Genomic DNA, 18,318 nt, shown 5'->3' on the forward strand with positions numbered 1-18,318 from the left:
CGAGCCGGATCCGGAGTGTTTTCCAACCGAGCCGGAGTCCTGCAGTCTGACCGAGCGAGTACGACACGGCCGTATGCTGCCAGACTCGGTTTGGTCGGACTCCCATAGAAGTCAATGGGAGCCGGTCGTACGACACATACATGGACTCCCATTGACTGAATGGGTACGTCTCGCGCAAGGGCATCCCCTACAGTGGGTACACGTTGGTGCCATCCACACTGTACATGCCTGTGTTGGGGGGACCCTTGGGTCTCCCCCTGTGTCCAAGTCGTGGGGCTGCAGATGACAGGGGGTCCAACACGGGCCCCCAAAGGCAACCACCCGGACGTTTTGCGAGCCAGACACTCCGGCTCGCACAGGCAGTCTGATGCGTGCATCGTACTGGCTCGGTCGTAAATCGCATCCATTGCACGCCACGGTTAGTTTCCGACTTAGACGTACGGAGCGGTTCGGACCCAGAAACGACTCGGTCGGTGAATTTCACGTAGCTCGCATCGTACTTGCTCACTCGTATAGCTGTACGAGTCGGGCAGAAAACATGCGTACGGCTCGTAGTTTTTCTGACGGGATCGCATTTGGTGCCCTTCCGACCCGGATCGGAATCGGCCGCATAGTATTGAATAATGAAGTCAGGGTTGTGGCAATTAGTTCCAGAGCTAATTTGGCCACTGTCACTAGACAGGGGTCATGGGGGATACGGATTTAATTGAGGCCTAAGCAACTTAGTGTCCGCAATATTGAGTGGGGCCAATTTTTCGAGTGACGGGCCGTCTCCTAAGACTTGCTTTGGGCCGGAGAGCCTCTTTTCCGTAACTCCTGGCGGGAGTTGGTTGAAGGCTGAAAAGATCACTTCTACCTTATTTTGAAAAAAATTAGCAATTTCCTCGCTCATTTCAAGACTAGATTCGACCTTAGGTGGACTTGGGGACGTTAGCCTGGCTATGGTTTTGTACAATTCCTTGGTGGAGTTTTTTGCTAAGTTGATACGGTTTATAAAGAAGAGCTTCTTTGCATTGAACACTGTTTGTTAATAAACGGAAAGACCTTGTTTATAAACATCCTTATCTGCTATAATATAGTTTTTTCGCCAATTGCGTTCCAGTCGTTTGCAGGTCAGTTTCTGACTTCTGAGCTCTTCCGAGAGCCATGGAGAGGTTGGTGTGGTGCGTTTGGGATACATGAATTTTTCCGGCGCCAGTTTATTGCAGGCTGTGTCAACCCAGTTTGTGTATGATCTGGCAACGTCTTCCACAGTTGTAGGCTGTGGCTGTAAGGTGGTAGTAAGCAATTCTTGCAGTTCGGGTCCCAGCACTTTTTTCCAGGCCCTTGTTTTTATCTGATTTTGGCCGCCCCTTGTTAAGTGATTTTGACCTAGAGTGGTTAGTTCAAATAAGATTCCTGTGTGATCCGTCCATACCAATGGTATTGTACCTGTAAAGATTAAGGGCCATATGTAGGTAGCATACAAGTTACCACTTCTTAAATACCGTATTTTACCGATTCGGTATTTAAGAAGTGGTAACTCGTATGTAGGTAATCATTCGGTAAATATTACCGAATCGGAGAAATTCGGTAATTACCGAATCTGTATTTACCGATTCGGTAATGAGGCATACCTTCCCATTGATTCCTATGGGCCTGGAGGCCCATAGGAATCAATGGGAAGGTATGCCTCATTACCGAATCGGTAAATACCGATTCGGTAATGGGGGGAGCACATTCAAGGGTGGCAGGGTGTCACATTGACACCCTGTTGCACCCCTGATTCCTGCATGTGTGCACATGTGGCGCACATACATGCCCTAAGGGCATGTATGTCTGCCGCATGGCACTGTTAGTCCAGCAAAATATTGCTTTTTGTAATGAATTCGGTATTTAGCACCAACATATATTTGGTGCTAAATACCGAATTATTTTCCCTACACATCACTCATTTGAGTGTCACCTACATCTCATTTCAGGATTCGGTATTTACCGAATCGGTAAAATTACCGATTCGGTAATTTTACCGATTCGGTAAATTACCGAATCCTGAAATGTTCCCCCTACATAGCAAAAGCCTAAATACCGGTCGGTAACGGGCTATTTACCGAAAATCGGCCGTTACCGACCAGTATTAGGCTACCTACATATGGCCCTTAATGTGGATGATTGGAAAAGACCCCTTCCAGGGTATGTCCTGCCTTGTGGGTGGGCATGCTTACTGGTTGGTTCAGATCAGCGCTGTTCATCAGATCAAGGAACTTTTTAGTATCTGGATCCATAAGGGATTCCAGGTAGAAATTAAAATCTCCCCAAAATGGTATATGAATTGGAGCAGAGCCCTTCTCCAAGTAAGGTCCCTAGTGAAGCTAGGAAGGGTGTTCTGGACCCTGTTGGTCTGTATATGAGGATACCCTTTAGGTAGTGGTGGGGTGATAAACAAACCTTGAATGCAAGTGCTTCACAGCCTATGCTGTTTATGGGCTGAGACATTGTTTTAAAAGTGTTATGATAGATTATTGCTAGCTCTCCTCCTCTCCCCGTAGGTCTATTTAAGGTAGAGCATAGGAAGCCGGGTGAAGTGGCCATTGCTAGGTCTAGCCCGGAGGCCTCATCTATCCAGGTTTCCGTAATAAATGCCCATTTTATATCCCGCTCTTCCAGTAGTCTGGCGCATTCAAACTATGTTTTACTAAGGATTTGGCATTCCCCAGTAGACATTTTGTCACACCATCTTTGGGTTTGAAGTTGCCCTTCCCCGGTGAGATCTCACTGGGACTGCTGGTGTTAATTCTCTGATAGAGGCTCCTGGGGAGTGTTATATGACAGCTAGGACATATGTCTGAAATGGAGGAGCCTTTCGGTTGCAAAGGAATGCTCTTGCAGCTTGATTTGACTTTACCCCCATTCAGATCCAGTAGTTGATCCCTGGAGTAACTTAAGATAGTCTCACGTACCTGCGGGAAACTGGCAGCGTGGCTGGCGCTGTTTGCGGTCGGTGCGCGGACAGGCGCAGATGGGCTTGCCTTAGGCGTGCATTCGGCGCACCAGCGGCGCGCCCGCTGCGCGCGCAGCATGTACATTAAGTAGCGTTCCAGGTGCAGAGACTAGCCTGCTAACCTGAAAAATGGTGGTCCCGCCGTGTCTCGCGGGAACCGCTAGCTCATATGTCTCGCCCTCCCACGGCGTGCACCGAGCCTACCACCAACAATGGGAACACCACCACATGGGTGTCAGCAGAGAGGTCTATGCGTCATGGGGCCGTTCGGGTGAGTGGCACAGTAGCAGCAAAGTAAAAACATTCACTGTAAACATAAATAGCAGCAAGCGTTTTAAAAACAGGACTAAACAACTAACCATCAGTGTTAAAACTCCCGGCTCAAGCCTCAGGAATAGCACTGCGTGTCCGCGTCAGCATGCACATTAAGTAGGGTTCCAGGTGCAGAGACTAGCCTGCTAACCTGATATATATAAGAGAGTAAGTATGCGTTACTATCTGTATGAATAAGTGAGGTGGTGTGTATATAATAGGCCTGGGCGGTAAATTCCGTTCTGTTCGCGGGTAATTTTGCGTTCCGCGGAGAACGCAAAATTGCCCAAAAATCTGCGTTCCGCGACTTCGCGAAATTTCTTGCTTGTTCGCGTTCTCAATATGCGTGTTCACGACATATTTCACCCCGAGCACGCAAACAGCGATCGCGAACAGGAAAAAAGTATCGCGAACAAGCAATTCCGCGTGTTCGCGGCATTTCTGCGTGTTCGCGGAGATTTTTTACCGTTTCGCGGAGATTTGCGTAACGCGATTACGCAAATTCCGCCCACCCCTAGTATATAATTGTATAGGTGAGTAAATGGGACTGTGATACATTCTTTGTATGACTAAGTGGGTGTGTGAGTAACTGCATGGATGAGTAGCGGTGTGTGATTGTCTGTATAGGTGTATGAGTGCATATGATAGTATTGTATTTATGAGTGACTGCGTGTATGAGTGATTGAATGGATGAATGAGTAGATGTGTGTCTAGACCTAGCAATCAGTGAGTGCGTATGTAGTAACTGGTATTGGTGTGTTAACAATTTCTAAAATGGTTGTCTGTATTTTACAGTGGATGTTTCAATGGTTATATTAGACTGTGAAGAGGTGCATCAGATTTTCACATGGATTCTGTCATCAGTGATGTCATTTGAGATGTCATCAGTGATGTCACTGACCATGCCACGAATGATGTAATATGTGATGTCATGGGCAGTGCATTGCGGGAGCGCGAGTTATAGTTAGCTGAACTAACTATAACGGTGGAATTTCTCTGGTTTTGTACGTGTGAAATGTCCAGCTAACTATAACGCCCCTGCAACCTATGTTTTTTTCAGTAAATTTCAATGGTTTTTTAAATGCAAATTTCTAACTATAACGTCTGTAAAACCTATGTTTTTTCAGTGAATTTGAAAGGTTTTTTAAATGCTTACTTCTAACTATAACATTTGTAAAACCTATGTTTTTTTCAGTGAACATATATATCGGCTCGTAGAGGGAGAGCTATGGGCCGTCGGCTCGCAAAGGCACAGCAGCGTACTGGCTCGCAGAGGGACAGCTGTGGTCTGACTCGCTGAGGGAGAGCAACGGGCCGACGGGCATGCTAGCAGACACACAGCTACGAGCTAACGGGCTGGCTCACAGAGGTAGAGCTGCAGGCCTGGCGGCTCGCTGTCGCAGAGCTGCGAGCCAATGGACTGGTTTCTAAAGGCATAGCTGTGAGCCGCAATTGGTTCTGACCATGATATAACACAGATACATCATCCTGTACAATATTAACAACAGAAGAAACAATGTTGTGTAATGGCAGTTATTTTTTCGGGAATAATGAAAAATGCTGCGGCATCTTAAAAGATATTCCGTACATTGTGACTGTGTCACAACGTGTAGTTTGCTGTAAAAACTTGCTGTTTCCTCCCTCACAGGGGAGTTTCGATACCTCGATTTGGCCTTCCATTCCGACCTTGAAGGCAGAGTTCGACAAGCTGAGCCAAATAAGAGCCTTATTGTCCCAGAAAGAAGTTTCTCTCACTTCTGCCCATGAGACTTATGTCCTGCAGGTGGCCAACACGAGAACAGAAGTTCATAATCTTTTAAACACTGATCTCCCACAACATTTTGATGAGCTAATTCATTCTATTTTCAATGCTTCGCATACAACAGGGCTGGCGCATATTTTTAAGCTTGTGGGATCCGGCCTTGTAACGTCTTTTCAAACTATTTTTGGTGTGATCCCTGCTTTCATTCATTCTGTTTTCTCTAGTGTTTTCGGCGGGTTGCCACTTCGACTAGCTTTGGCTGCCGGACTTTTCCTCTTGACCTACATACTCAGAAATGGCTGCTCCACCTGTGCTCGCTCACAACCCAGCCCTACTACAGCTACTTTGCAACTGCATGTTTGACTGTTATGGTACCCTGCCGCTGGCCACTCTCAGCGTTACTTACAATTTGTCTTTCCGCTATCCCTGGTATACTTGCATCCAACCAGTGTTCTCATGCATGTCCTGTCCCTTCCAATGGGCATTGGATCTATGCCTCACAAACACAGCGTTGCCTGACCTGGATTTTCCTTTCCTGATGAGCCTTTTGGTGAATCATGAGCGTGAATGTTCCGGTATTGGTTTCATGGCATGTGCTGCTGCACTTGGTGTGCTAGCTCAATGTGATATATGTACGGCTGCACATGATTTCCTGCAAGGGAGTTACATTGAGTACCACACAAGTTACCCTGCTATGGTGCTGGAAGCACCGATAATTAATGAGCACGTTTGCTCCATCGAATTGCTGAATTGGATGGCGTCTACTTTTTCAAACGAAAATAATGATTTCCTGTTGGAAGCTGTTGCAACTTACTGCTCTCACACACTGATGGATTAATTTGGCAGTGCCACATGTTTTTTGTTCTCCCTCACCATGGTATTATTAAATTTTTCTCTTTTCAACCCTGTTGACATTCTTTGCCTACTTCATTTTCCTATATTGGATATTTGCTCTTCTTGGCTCAGACTTTTTGGACTTTGTGTTCTACTTTGCTCACTGTGCGTAGGACCGCCCAAAGGGGAGGGTGTCGTGGGGGTTAGGAGGTGCCAACGAACGTTGCTAAGTTAGCATGAGTTCGTACCTTGCATCACAGCCATTTTAGCCGCTTTTTCCACACGACTCTAAATGCATTGGTTCTCGTAAACACTTCTGTTTTCGCTGCTTCGCATGGGAACTATCTGCCTTTCACTATTTCTGCTGTGCACTGAGTTCTCGTATGTACGTCGTGTTCAAGAGCAGAAAAAGACATTGCAGGTTATTCAGCTTTGGCCTGTCCCACGCACATATATACATAACATGGAACAGACATCCACTTCTGAAATTTCGAGTGCTGTTAATATTGCACAGGATGCAAATTAAACACACTTGGAGAACAATCTTTCCTGAGGGAGAGCTGTGCTTGTCCAGAGATGTAAATCCTATCATATAAGACTTGAGGTAGGGGGTTCCGCTGTCCAAGCCCAGAGGTCTTCCACTGATATAATAAACATAGCTCGTAGCATGGGGAGGGTGGTAAGCGCTATATGGCTTAATCCACTGACAATATAATATACTTTCCCCATTCGTACTTTATGCAATTGAAACTATGCTGATTGTATTGTTTACATGCAGTTCTTTCCTCACCTTAGCATGTGTACTACATTACAGAGCTCGTTAGTTGAAATAAACATTTTAAACTATACAAAGTCTCTGGTTACTCACATTGTGAACAAGTATTAGTGTCTAAGCGAAAGAGTGTCTTGTTCCTACGAATTCTGGGAGGACCTGAGTCGCATTGTTGTAGGATATCTAATCATTCGTAGGTCCGCTGTAGTATGTAGAATGAATAAGATACTATAGCTAGCCGGATAGGGGTTTCTGTGTACTGAGGCTTGTTTTTGGTACACCACAACATATCGAGGTCCTATTTTCCTGTGATGTGGGGAGCAAGCCGCGAGCCGGTGATGTGGGGAGAGGAACCGTGAAAGCGGTATCTCGCACAGAAAAAGCTGCAGTATATTTTCAGTGTTGCCTCGCAGAGGTAGAACTACGGACCCGATGACTTCTAGACGGAGAGATGCGAGCTGACGGACTGAATCACAAAATAGCTGCCAACTCTTCCTAGTTTCAACTGTTCACAGCCAGTCAGCCGCAAGCTCGTGCTCATAACCCCTCAGCCTATCAGATGTCAGAATTTCAAAATATCGATATCTGTCAAATTTGATATTTCTCAAAAACTACTCAACGGATTTACACCATTTAAACAAAAGCGTGCTTTCTAGACCAAGACCTTTCTCCCTACCAAATTTGGCATAATTCTGTTCAGCAGTTTGACCTGTGGCATTGTCTAAAGTTTCCTATGGAAAATGCATTTAGAAAACACGTTTTGGGAACCCATTTTTTTTAACCCCCCCTTGACCAATCACCCCCAAACTTTCGAGATAGGAGCTGATCAAAAAAGAGAAACTTTTTCCAAAAATTCGTAAAGATTCGGCAAACGACGCAAAAGTTATAAGCATATGAAAAAATGCTTTTCCTCTGGAAACGTGGTCCTCACTATAACAATCTACTGGCGAGCGCCAGTAGATGATATATATATATATATTCCACAAGACAATTCATCTCCCCACAAGAAGATTCACAAGCCCACTGAGTAGCATGAAAGTTGTTTATTTTTTGACAGAAAGATGCGTTTCGACCGCATCCGCGGTCTTGATCACATGACCCTCCCTGAGGTCATGAAAGGCACAGATATCAGCGTCAGGCACGACGCAATCATGAAAGACATAAACAAAATGTTTACACACATTACAGAACACTTCTCATGCTGTTTAAATTTATATTATTATTACATAAAACAATGCAACTTCAGTGAAGTATTAAACTATAAAATTAAACTAAAGAAAACAGACTTCATAAATTCATTGTCCAGCATACTATTGTCAATAAAGTTTTATTGAAAGTTTAGAAAAGCTGTATCTGTTAATAAAATAATTGACATGGACACAGTAGGATTTTACAGGGTTTCACATTAACATGTGATATATTCAAATACTCTCTGTAGGTGTTAAAGTTCACTTTCTAAAGGAGAAAAATATAATTCACATGGGATTTCAACATAATTGTTTTGCAACGTTTTGAGTATTTCTATACAGTTAGGGTATAGTACCCATGATCCAAAGAACACTATGTTCACCCTAAACATATATACATGCTTCGACCCCTAAGCATTCAATAAGGTCTATATTCAACATGCTCATGTCACTTGGAGTGTTGTACATGGTAGAAACTTTCAGAAATGCAAAGTAATATACAAATGCAAATTGAGGTATAGTACCAAAAAACAGTAAGCTTAATTAATTAACAATTATGGATTCATTAATAAAGTTTCCTGCATATGACTAATACTCCTAGTTTACCGATTTAGTCACATATTCAGTATGTTCATGGACAAAGTGGCGGAGACTATTTCTAATAGACCTGTAAATGCTAGGAGTGGTGGTTGTTCACTGGAACATCCGTCCACTCGGGTGCACAAATGTTTTCCAGTAGTGAATTTGTCAGATGCTCAATCATAAGACCCTAGATTCCTAAAAGATAATAAAGAGAGACAAGTTAATCAAAGCTGTGCTTGTATAAGGCATAACTATCCTACTGTCACAATGCATGATGGTTTTACCACCTCATAGTTTACCACACCACAATAGTATGCTTTTTGAATTAAAAAAGAAATGGATTGTCTAGTATACAAATAGGAAATAAAATGTAGCTAAAGGTAAAGTAAATTAAAGCCACAGAATAAAAGAATGTGCTAAAAGCAATGGGGGAAGAATTCTGCCAAGACTCGATTGTGAATAAATCATAGATGTGAGTGTAACTCCTCATCATAATTCATACCATGAGGGAACATGGTACCAGCTTGTAAGATAAACCTCGTAGGGAGGCTATTTCATTGCCGCCTCTTTGGTTCTCGGGGACTGAATCCAAACCAAAAAACTTTGCTTGGGTCCAATCCCCTGCATGCTTGTCAAGAAAGTGTTTGGCTGTGCTGTAACTGAAGTCCCTATTGGTTATGGCCCTCCAGTATAAGATTTTTTACAGCAAATGTTGTAGAGCCAATATACCACAAGTTACAAGGACATATGATAGCCTAGACCATATATTCGGTGCCACAGGTGATAAATTTGGGGATCCTCCATCTGACGCGCGTCCTTTCAAGGGTGACTTCAGTAAGGCTATCACTATGCCTGCAGGCTTTGCAGTTGCCACATTTGTGGCAACCTTTGGCTTGTTTCAACCAGTTAGTTTCCTTATCAGCAAGATGACTTTTGACAAGTAAGTCTCTGAGTGAGGGATTCTTTCGATATATATATTAGCCAACATTGACAATTTAGCAAGCATACCCAAATGTCACACACTCATGCTGCAAATTCTTATAATGCTGGTGGCAATGATTTAATAATTACCCTTTTCTAATGTACCCTAACTGTACGTCATAAGGATTTTGCAAGTCACAGGGGAGTTTCATGACAAAACAACGGAACAAGGCCAAAGAACTAATGTCTTTTTAAGGACATGGAAGTCTGAAGTGATTTGCTAAGTCCTTCTAATGTACCAATTTGTAGGTGCGTGATGTCATAAAATTATTTGGTCCTAGATTCAACTGGCCCTCCATGGCTTTTAACTGTTGAGCTGGTTTCTGTATATGGTCTCTCCTCGCTCTGTAAGATTACTCTCACTTCCCTCTTGGCTTGTGTGCATTGACTCCGCCTGTTGTGCTGACCCTCTGAGTGCTGCTTCTTCCTGTTCTAACCTGCCTTCTTAGCTGAAGTCATTTTGTGCAGCCTCTCTTCTCACCCAAGGCTGGGTTGTTTTTATGAAGAATTTTATCCTTTGATAGGTAGATCACAAGGGGAAAAGAAGGGAGTGTAACACAGGAAGTTAATGTGCTGTGATGTCACTACTCACTTTTATTGAGTTAACACAAGACAATAGTTTCCTACAAATACCTTCCCACTCAAATGGAAAATCTTTTTCAGTTCTTGATTTATTTTTTCATAGTTTTCTGTCACCAAAATTATTCACTTGATATGGAGCAGTCGCAAATCTGATACATTTTCTTTCAGGGGTCCCAACTAAACACATGCATAATGTTGTATGTTTTTACTTTTTTTTACCATTGGTTTCAGGTAAAGAAAGAAGTGCAATCGAGCAATTAGATCATATTCAGCATGAATATCTGTAAAAGTAAGGGCCTGATTTAGAGTTTGGAGGTGAGGTCTTTTTGTTGCAAAGGCAACGGAGTACTCTCTCTTCCATACTGAAGGTCCACTGTAGGTTTGGCCATGCGTCCACCTACATGATTTAGAGTGGATAGGCACCCGGCCAGTTTCGACTTTTCCAAAACACGTGGTATGTAAAAGCAAAAACTTTTAATTTACCCCCAAACCATGAGAGAAAACTTTTTTTATTTTTGAAAACAAAATCCCAGTAAAGTGAAGGTGTGCAGTCTGCTGCTGTCATATTGACAGAGCCACACAGCACACTTTTGATGGATTCATAGGGACAACTGTGATGGTGGCTTCTGTAAATGCAAGTGATGGATGGAAGGAGGAAGATTGAGAATGGATGACTAAATGAGTGGAAGTACTTTAGATGGCGATAGAGTGAGTGGATGAGGGATTGATTGAATATCAATCAATCAATCAATCAATCAGAAACTTGTAGAGTGCGCTAATCACCCTGTGGGGCATTCAGACGCTTTCGTGCAGTGGAGCTGCTCAAACACTTAGGTCTTGATTCTGCTCCTGAAGTCAGCGAGTCTACTGCTGAAGTCGGCGAGGGAGGCAGTTGGTCAGAGGTCAATGGGGAGCTCTTTCCAGGTTTTGGCTACGAGGTGGGAGAAGGAGTGTCTTCTGGCTTGGGCATGATGGGTGAGGTAGACAGTCCTGAGGGCCAGGGTGGCAGACTGCAAGTGTCTGGTGGGCTGGTGGAAGGTCCGGTGATTGTTCAGGTATTCTGTTGTGAAAAGTTTTGTTGGCATGCGCGTGCAGCTTGAAGTGGCATCACTTCTTGACAGGGAGGCAGTGGATGCTACGGAGGTGGGGTGATGTGGGCGTGTCTTTGCAGATTCAAAATGATTCTTGCTGCTGAGTTCTAGATTGTTTGGAGGAACTTGAGGAGGAGGGTGGTGGTGCAGTGTAGAGGTCATTCAAGTTAACTGGTGATGAGGGCTTGGATGACAGTTCTTCTGGTGTCAGTTTGGATCCATATGAAGACTTTCCAGAGCATTCTGCAGGTGTTGAAGCAGCTGGAGGCAACCAAGTTGATCTGACGTCTCATAGAGAGTTCGCTGTCAAGGATGATTTTGAGGATGCAGGCGTGGTTGGTGGGGGTGGGTGCTGGTCCAAGGGCCACCAGAAGTCATCCCAAGGTGAGGGGGGTTACTGAAGAGGAAAACTTTGTTTTTTTTGGTGTTGAGTTTGAGACAGTTGGCTCTCATCCAGTCAGCACCTTCTGTCATGGCGTTCTGGAAGTTTGCTTTTGTGGTGTCCCTGCCTTAGATGAGGGAGAGTATGAGCTGGGTGTTGTTGGTGTAGGAGATGATGTTGAGACCGTGGCTGCGGGCATTGGGGGCCAGTGGAGTCATGTAGATGTTTAACAGTGTGGGGCTGAGTGAGGAGCCCTGGGGTAGGTAACAGATAATGCTTTTGGAGTCAGAGTTGTATGACAGGAGGCGGATTCTCTGAGTGTGTTCGGTGAAAAAAGAGGATAGCAGCTTGAGGGCGTTGCCAAAGATGCAATGTGGTGAAGTCTGTGGGGAGGTGGTGGGAGATGGGGAAGAAGGCCACTGGCAGGTCTAAGAGGATCAGAGCTGCTGACTCGCCACGGTCAAGAATGCCTCTTGGCTCTGACATCATTTGCGACAGCTGTGAGGGCGGCTTCTGTGCTGTGGTTCAAGCAGAAACCAGATTGGGAGGGGTTGAGCAGGTGGTTGGATTCCAGGTAGTCTGTGAGTTGGTGTTTGATGGCTTTTTCTAGCACCTTGGCCAGGAAGGGGAGGAGCGGGATGGGGCACACGTTCTTGAGGTTAGATGGGTCCACTGTAGGCTTCTTCAAAAGGGGTTTGACTTTGGCATGCTTCTAGGTTTCCAAGAAGGTGGTGGAGCTTAATGACACATTGAGGATGCTGGTGAGCATGGGTCCCATTTCTTTGTGTCTGAGGTTGAAGGTGTGGTTGGGTCAGGGGTCGGTGGGAGCTCCAGAGTGGATGAAGGACATAATAAATGTTGTGGTTTTGGTGTCCATTTGGTCAGGAAGTGGGGTGGGAGGTTGGTGGGAGGAGTCTGGAGGTCTGGCTTCGGCAGTTGGGGTTCAAAGTTTTTGTAGATGTTGGCAATCTTGGTGTGGAAGAAGTTGACGAGTGAGTTGCAGAGCGACTGAGAGGGCTGGATGGTAGTTTCAATGGCATCTGGGGAGGAGAATTCTCTGACCATGTCAAATAGTTCCTTAGTGTGGTTGGTGAACTGGAAGCAGGTGGCAAATACTGCTTTCTTTGCTTATCTGATGGCAGGATTTGAGGACTATTTTGAAGGCTGTGTGGTCACCTGGGTCTCTGCTGGTGCACCAGCATCTCTCCAGAGGTTTGCATTTGCGTTTTTCTGCTTTGAGTTCGGGGGTGAAAAAGTTGGTGTGCTTGTTGGTTATTCTGTTGCTGAGGGTTTTGATCTGTGCGAGAGAGTCTGCGCGAGTGGTGATCCATTTGGATAGGTGGGCGGCTGCTTGATTGATGTCATGGTATGTGTGGAGGATAGTGGTGGTGAGGGCGGATGTCCATTGGGATTCAATGATGGTGTTCCAGCTGCGGGAGGCGGTGGGCAGTGGGGTGACGGTGGCCAGTCAGGTGACATCAATGGTGAAATAGATGATTCTGTGGTCCGTCCAGGTGAGCTTGGGTGTGTGGCTGAACCGGATCTTGTCGGTGGATGTGAATTTTGGGTCCAGGGTGTATCCGACGATGTCTGTGGGGTTGGTGACGATCTGTTTGAGGCCCAGATGTCCATGGAGTCGAGCAGGGTGATTGAGTTGTTGGTTGCGGGGTCTTCGAGGAGGAAGTTGAGGTCGCAGAGGAAGAGGTAATGTCTGCATTCCATGGCTAGGAGTGCGATGATTTTGGAAACGGTGGTGCAGAAAGAGGGTCGGGTCCTGGTGGTCTGTTGGTGAGGGTACCAATGACGGTTGACTTGGCGTTGGCTTGGAGGTGGAATCAATCAATCAATCAGGGAATTGTAATCACGCTACTCACCCGTGAGAGTCTCAAGGTGCTGAGGGGGGGAGCCGCAGACCTGTTTAGCCGAAGAGCCAGGTCTTGAGGTTTTCCATGTCGAGTGAGGGTGGTCATCAGAGGTAGTGAGCCTGATGGTGTCCTTGTGGATGATGGCACTTCCTCCTCTGGGTCTGCCTGGCTGAGCTCTGTGGGTCATTTTGTAGGCGGTTGGAGGGGCAGTGGCAATTTTGGGGCTAAGTAGTCCATGAGCCAGGTCTCTGTGAGGAACACTATGCCTGGGCTGGTGGTGGTGATGATGTGAGTTCGATAGCCTGCTTGGCCAGGGAGTGGACATTGAGTAGCATGCATTGTAGTTTGGGCTGGTGGTCTGTGGCCTTTGTAGGGACCCATGGTTCCATGGAGTCACTGGTGAAGTGGCAGTGGAGGCAGTCGAAAGCTTCTTCATTGTTTTTGCAGTGAGCAGGTGTAGCAGAGGGTGCTGCAGGATCCTAGGTCCATTCCTCGGAGAGCAGAGCTGGAGTAGCGGTGGACAGTCAGTGGGCCACAGGATCTGGCGTTGGGCACAATCGGGATGTGGATGGGTGCAGACATGCTTGCCTTTGGCGTGCCACAGTTACGGCCGTGCAGCAGCAGTCATTAAGTTGCCTGGGGAGTTGGGTGGGGCTGTGGGCAGGTCTGGGGGGCGAGGCTTGCGATGTGCTTGCATCGTAGGCTGAGGAAATAGTGCCCGACCGGTTGTCTATCAACTGGGCACACTGAGCAGGTAGCTAAAGTGGCTAGGGAACAGGGGCACTGATGGAGATGGATGGAGTCTCTTGACTAGAAGAGGCTAGATGAAGCCCAGAAGTCACGCAGGAGAGCGTGTCTGGGTGACATACCATGCTACTGTTAGGCAATTCTTCCCCGACAAAATGGTTATTATAGCAGGAGGGGATTAATTTTCATTTTAAAACATTTGTGATCTTCCTCAGTACTAAAAGCACATCCCTTAATATGGGCTGCAGGGGTATCAGGTGGCATACACCTTTCATAGTGTATTCTGAGGAGTTGATTGTGGCTGGAGAAGAGAGTTGTTGTAGAATTCAGGAGCATAAGGTCAAGCAGAATGTCCTCATAGTGTGAGAGTGTGTCATAAGCCTGCCTGCAACCCTCTGGGCATGATACATGTAGGAGATTTAGGGCCAGATGTATCAAATGATTGTGTTGCCCTTGCATCACACAGGTTGTCAGAAGGACAACTCAATCCTTAAATCAGATTTACCAAGCGACACAAGGCTACCTTGCATAGCCGTCCATTGCTTGGTAAATCTGGAGTAATGCAAGGCAGCGCAAACCTCCACCAAAGATATTTTGGTGCATTCCCAAATTTGCCAAGACTAGTAAACCTGGGAATGTGTTGCAATTGTAACACCTTCCTTATAGAGGTCAAGGAGGAGAAATGTCTTTATTTCTCTTCATTGTTTCCTCTTTCTTAGTGTGCGGTATTATGCATTCAGCTGGCAGGCAGTGCTCTCAAGGATGTCAGTGAAAGTGATGGAGTGGCTGCATGCAGAACAACAGTTGTATTTGGAGTAGGTAAGTCTGAGGAAGACTATGGTCATCAATGCCTCAATCAAGGCCAGGAGGTGTGTTGAGTTCATGGAGGTAGAGCAGTTTTTGCCTCCAGAACTGAAGGTTTACATCCCACCTTTCTGTGCTCTGTCCAGATTGTTGACTGGCCTTTTTTTTCTAGAATAGACCCATCTTTCAGTCTAGTGATTTATTCTTGAGACAAAATAAATAATTTATGTTCATTTTTAACTTTATATTCAGCTCCTTCTTCTATTTTGCATGTGCAGCCAGTATGCAATTGAAGATGCAGTTTTGAAGTCCACTTAAGAGATGAAATATTGCCTTCCCATGCTCTCACTAACTTGGACAGAAAAACTAGTGAAAGTGTTTTAAAGGTAACCTTACATAGAAGCAGAGGAACACATAAGCTTTACATTTCATCATCTCATTTTCCATTTCTAGAACCCCCAAACACACCTAGAAGAGACAATCATTGCCCTTCCCAGTTCGACCGAGCCCAGTGAAAGTGCTGCTGCCTGATGCTAATTATAAGAGAAAACTCCTGACTTGTGCCAGGGAGCCATGTAACTGCACCACCTTTTTCTAGCTTTTTTTTTAACGCCCCATTGAAGAGCCTAAAAACTGCCCATAAAAGGAGGCTCATGATGATTAAAAGAGCAAAGATCAGATGTACACCCATCCAGAAGAGCCTTGGGTCACATGAATATTCTTTTCGGATATCCTGCCAGATGTTAATCAGCATTTCTGGTTTAATGCCATGTACTACTAGTGCCTTCTTGAAGGCACATCTGCTGTACAACGTGCCTTGGACGAAGAAGCGGTAGTCATGCCGATATGTCAAACCAGCTGCCAAGCCCAAGAAGCCGAAGTAGACATCATCCAGTGGAAAGATGGGCATCCAAATGGAGGCATGGTATAAGGCAGGGATGAAGGTCCCTGGTATGATGTACCCCCCACCCGATGGAAATATTGGGTATTTGGCACTGGGGTACATAGCCTCTGTGACTTTGTACTTTCCGGATCGTTCACTGTCAGATCCTTTATGGATGTAGCCGTGGACTGCTGCCGAGACATTTACCGTCTCCTTCAGGTATTTCACCAAGGCGGGGGTGTTCACATACTCATCATCATCACCTGCAAAAAAGAGAAGAAAGGTGAGGATGTTGAATGATGAAACCTGTTTAAGTTTTGTATGCTATATTTGCCCCTGAATTGTTGCTCTCCAGTGACCAAAAGTTGTAGACTAAATGGCTGTGAACCATAACTCAGAATTCACATGAGAAATCTTCCCAGCAATACTTCCGTTAATGTATTTGTGTATATTCATTTTTGTTTATACACAATTCAACCAGATCATGGGGTGCATAGGAGCTTAAGGGGATGGTGTGGACATAAACCATGGTGTTGGGGTGAGAGGAGACAATAGATGCTATTTAAGTCATCGAGGCAAGATATTATTTACACTAAAACCGTTGAAGAGATTATTGTGTCTTCTTTAGGCCTGTGTAGAGTTTGCGGAGTTCCGCAATGCGGAACTCTGCGAAGTGACCAAAAAACTCTGCCATGCTACATGGAGTTCGGCAAGCGGCAGAGTGCATTTATGAGCTTAGTTCACGCTTATTTTTAATGCTGGGTGTTTGTCCAGTGCTGGAAAATCAGTGTGAAAGGCACCATGCACAGCACAAGAGTGCACTGCTTCTTTCTGCCAATCAAGTAGATGTTCTACTCGAGCGGCAGCTTCCTCAGCGCGAACTGAAGGTTTCTCAATGCAAGTGATAGTGGCCATCCATGACCGCCCCCGTTGAGAGATGGTCTGGAGTAAGATTTTCCTTGCTCGCGCTCACCAACTTAACTTTATCATCAAGAGCAAGAAAAAAAACTCCTCTCCTCTATGCAAAGTGGAGTTTTTCAGAAATCCGCATGCTACAGGGAGCGTGGATGGGAAAAAACTCCACAAGTGGAGCGGAATTTCTTGCCTAGGTCTAATGTTCTTCTTATACTTCCTGTTAGAGTCCTGATATGCAATGAAAACACATACTGGGTCAGAGTTTTGAATTACAGAACGATACCATGTCATTGCCATGGAAACAGGATACCACCCTACTCCTTGGAAGATACACTAGTAAAACATTGCTGGTAAAGCAGTGCAAAACATGTGATAAAACATTCAAATACAGCAGTGGCATTCACTGATGGGGCTCCATAAATTTTTCTAGGTTAGGAATATATGGCCATGTTTAATATTGCACCTCCCACTGGTGGCAGCATTATTACAGAACTGAGGTCCAGTAAGGGCGTGTGGCTTACCCGAGAAAATGAAGGACACAAGCTAGTGAAGCTCCGCATCCCCGACCCTTGATTCATGTAAAATTACCACAATCCATGCCACTGCAGCCTGCTGGTGCAGTGAGGCAGTGCAAAGCGGAGTTGGGCTGCCTCCTGATGCTTTTTTTTAGATGGTGGAGTCTCGAGGCTGGGAGCAGCCGGGTACGCCGTCCCCAACCTCATTGGACAGCTGCACAATGCACACGGCTGAATGCCGGACCTGTCTGTTAGGGCAAAGAGCATGGCTGCTACCTCACTTGATGGTAGATGAACGGCTTGCGAGGGCAGGTGACAAAGGCATCTCTCTGTTGGAGGTGTGGTGCACAGACCAGGTGGAGACCAGCCAGAAATCAAGGTCCAAGGCAAGGGCCCACGAGAAGGCTACACCCAGCGTGAGCATAACTGAGAAGAGGGGGGCGATCCAACTGGACATGAAAGGAGGATGGGATAGACTGGCAGACCCCACCTGCGAGACAGGCAGCCTACTTTGACCTTGATGCGGGCCACCTACGGTGCCGGGGCTTTGTGTCGAGGCCTCAGGAGCCCGTAGCAGGTCAGGTGAGAAACCTTGTCAAGCAGCCTTGAATCATCGCAGGCAAAGAGCCACAGAGAGATCTCCTGAGCTTGGCAAGTGGGGGTGTATGACCGGAGACCACAACTCTCAGGCAACAGCAGAGACACTCTCTTCGTGGCCGGGGGGCCGGGGAGCCTAGAGCCACCTCCCCAATACTATTGGAACACTGCAATGCGTGGAAACAAACCTGCACTGGGAAAATCAGGGACCCAATGGGAGGTGACTGAAAGGGGGTTCCCTTCCCCTCCACCTATACGAAGAGCTGCCATGATGGATGTCAGGTGCAATTAGAGGCCTACCTGGCATTTGGGGTTAGTATAGAGAGGAGAAACCCAGAGATTCTACTCTAGTTAAGATCCTGCTACCCTGTCATACCCCCCAAGAAAACCACCTTATTGCCTACAGAAGATGCCTTTTCAACAGCAGAGGCCTGCTTGACCACCCCATACAGTCAGAGGGGCTTTCTCCTTGTGTGGGACTGCGCAGTAGCCAAGACACTGTTTGTACCCATGCCTGTTCCGTTGCT

The 18,318-nt window shown here is 45.9% G+C and overlaps 1 protein-coding gene across 2 annotated transcripts in view; it reads right to left on the reverse strand.

The window, feature by feature from the left end:
- Nucleotides 1–7,684: 7,684 nt before the first annotated feature.
- Nucleotides 7,685–18,318, reverse strand: part of LOC146782911 (beta-1,3-galactosyltransferase 5-like) — a 59,793-nt gene continuing 49,159 nt past the window's right edge. For both annotated transcript variants that reach the window (XM_085637943.1, XM_085637942.1), the window contains exon 3: nt 7,685–16,027. In XM_085637943.1, the coding sequence (XP_085494069.1) occupies nt 15,363–16,027 (665 nt within the window). In that variant the 3' untranslated portion in view covers nt 7,685–15,362. The remainder of the gene's footprint in view (nt 16,028–18,318) is intronic.

This window comes from Triturus cristatus, chromosome 12 (assembly GCF_964204655.1).
Source record: "Triturus cristatus chromosome 12, aTriCri1.1, whole genome shotgun sequence".
NCBI lineage: Eukaryota > Metazoa > Chordata > Amphibia > Caudata > Salamandridae > Triturus > Triturus cristatus.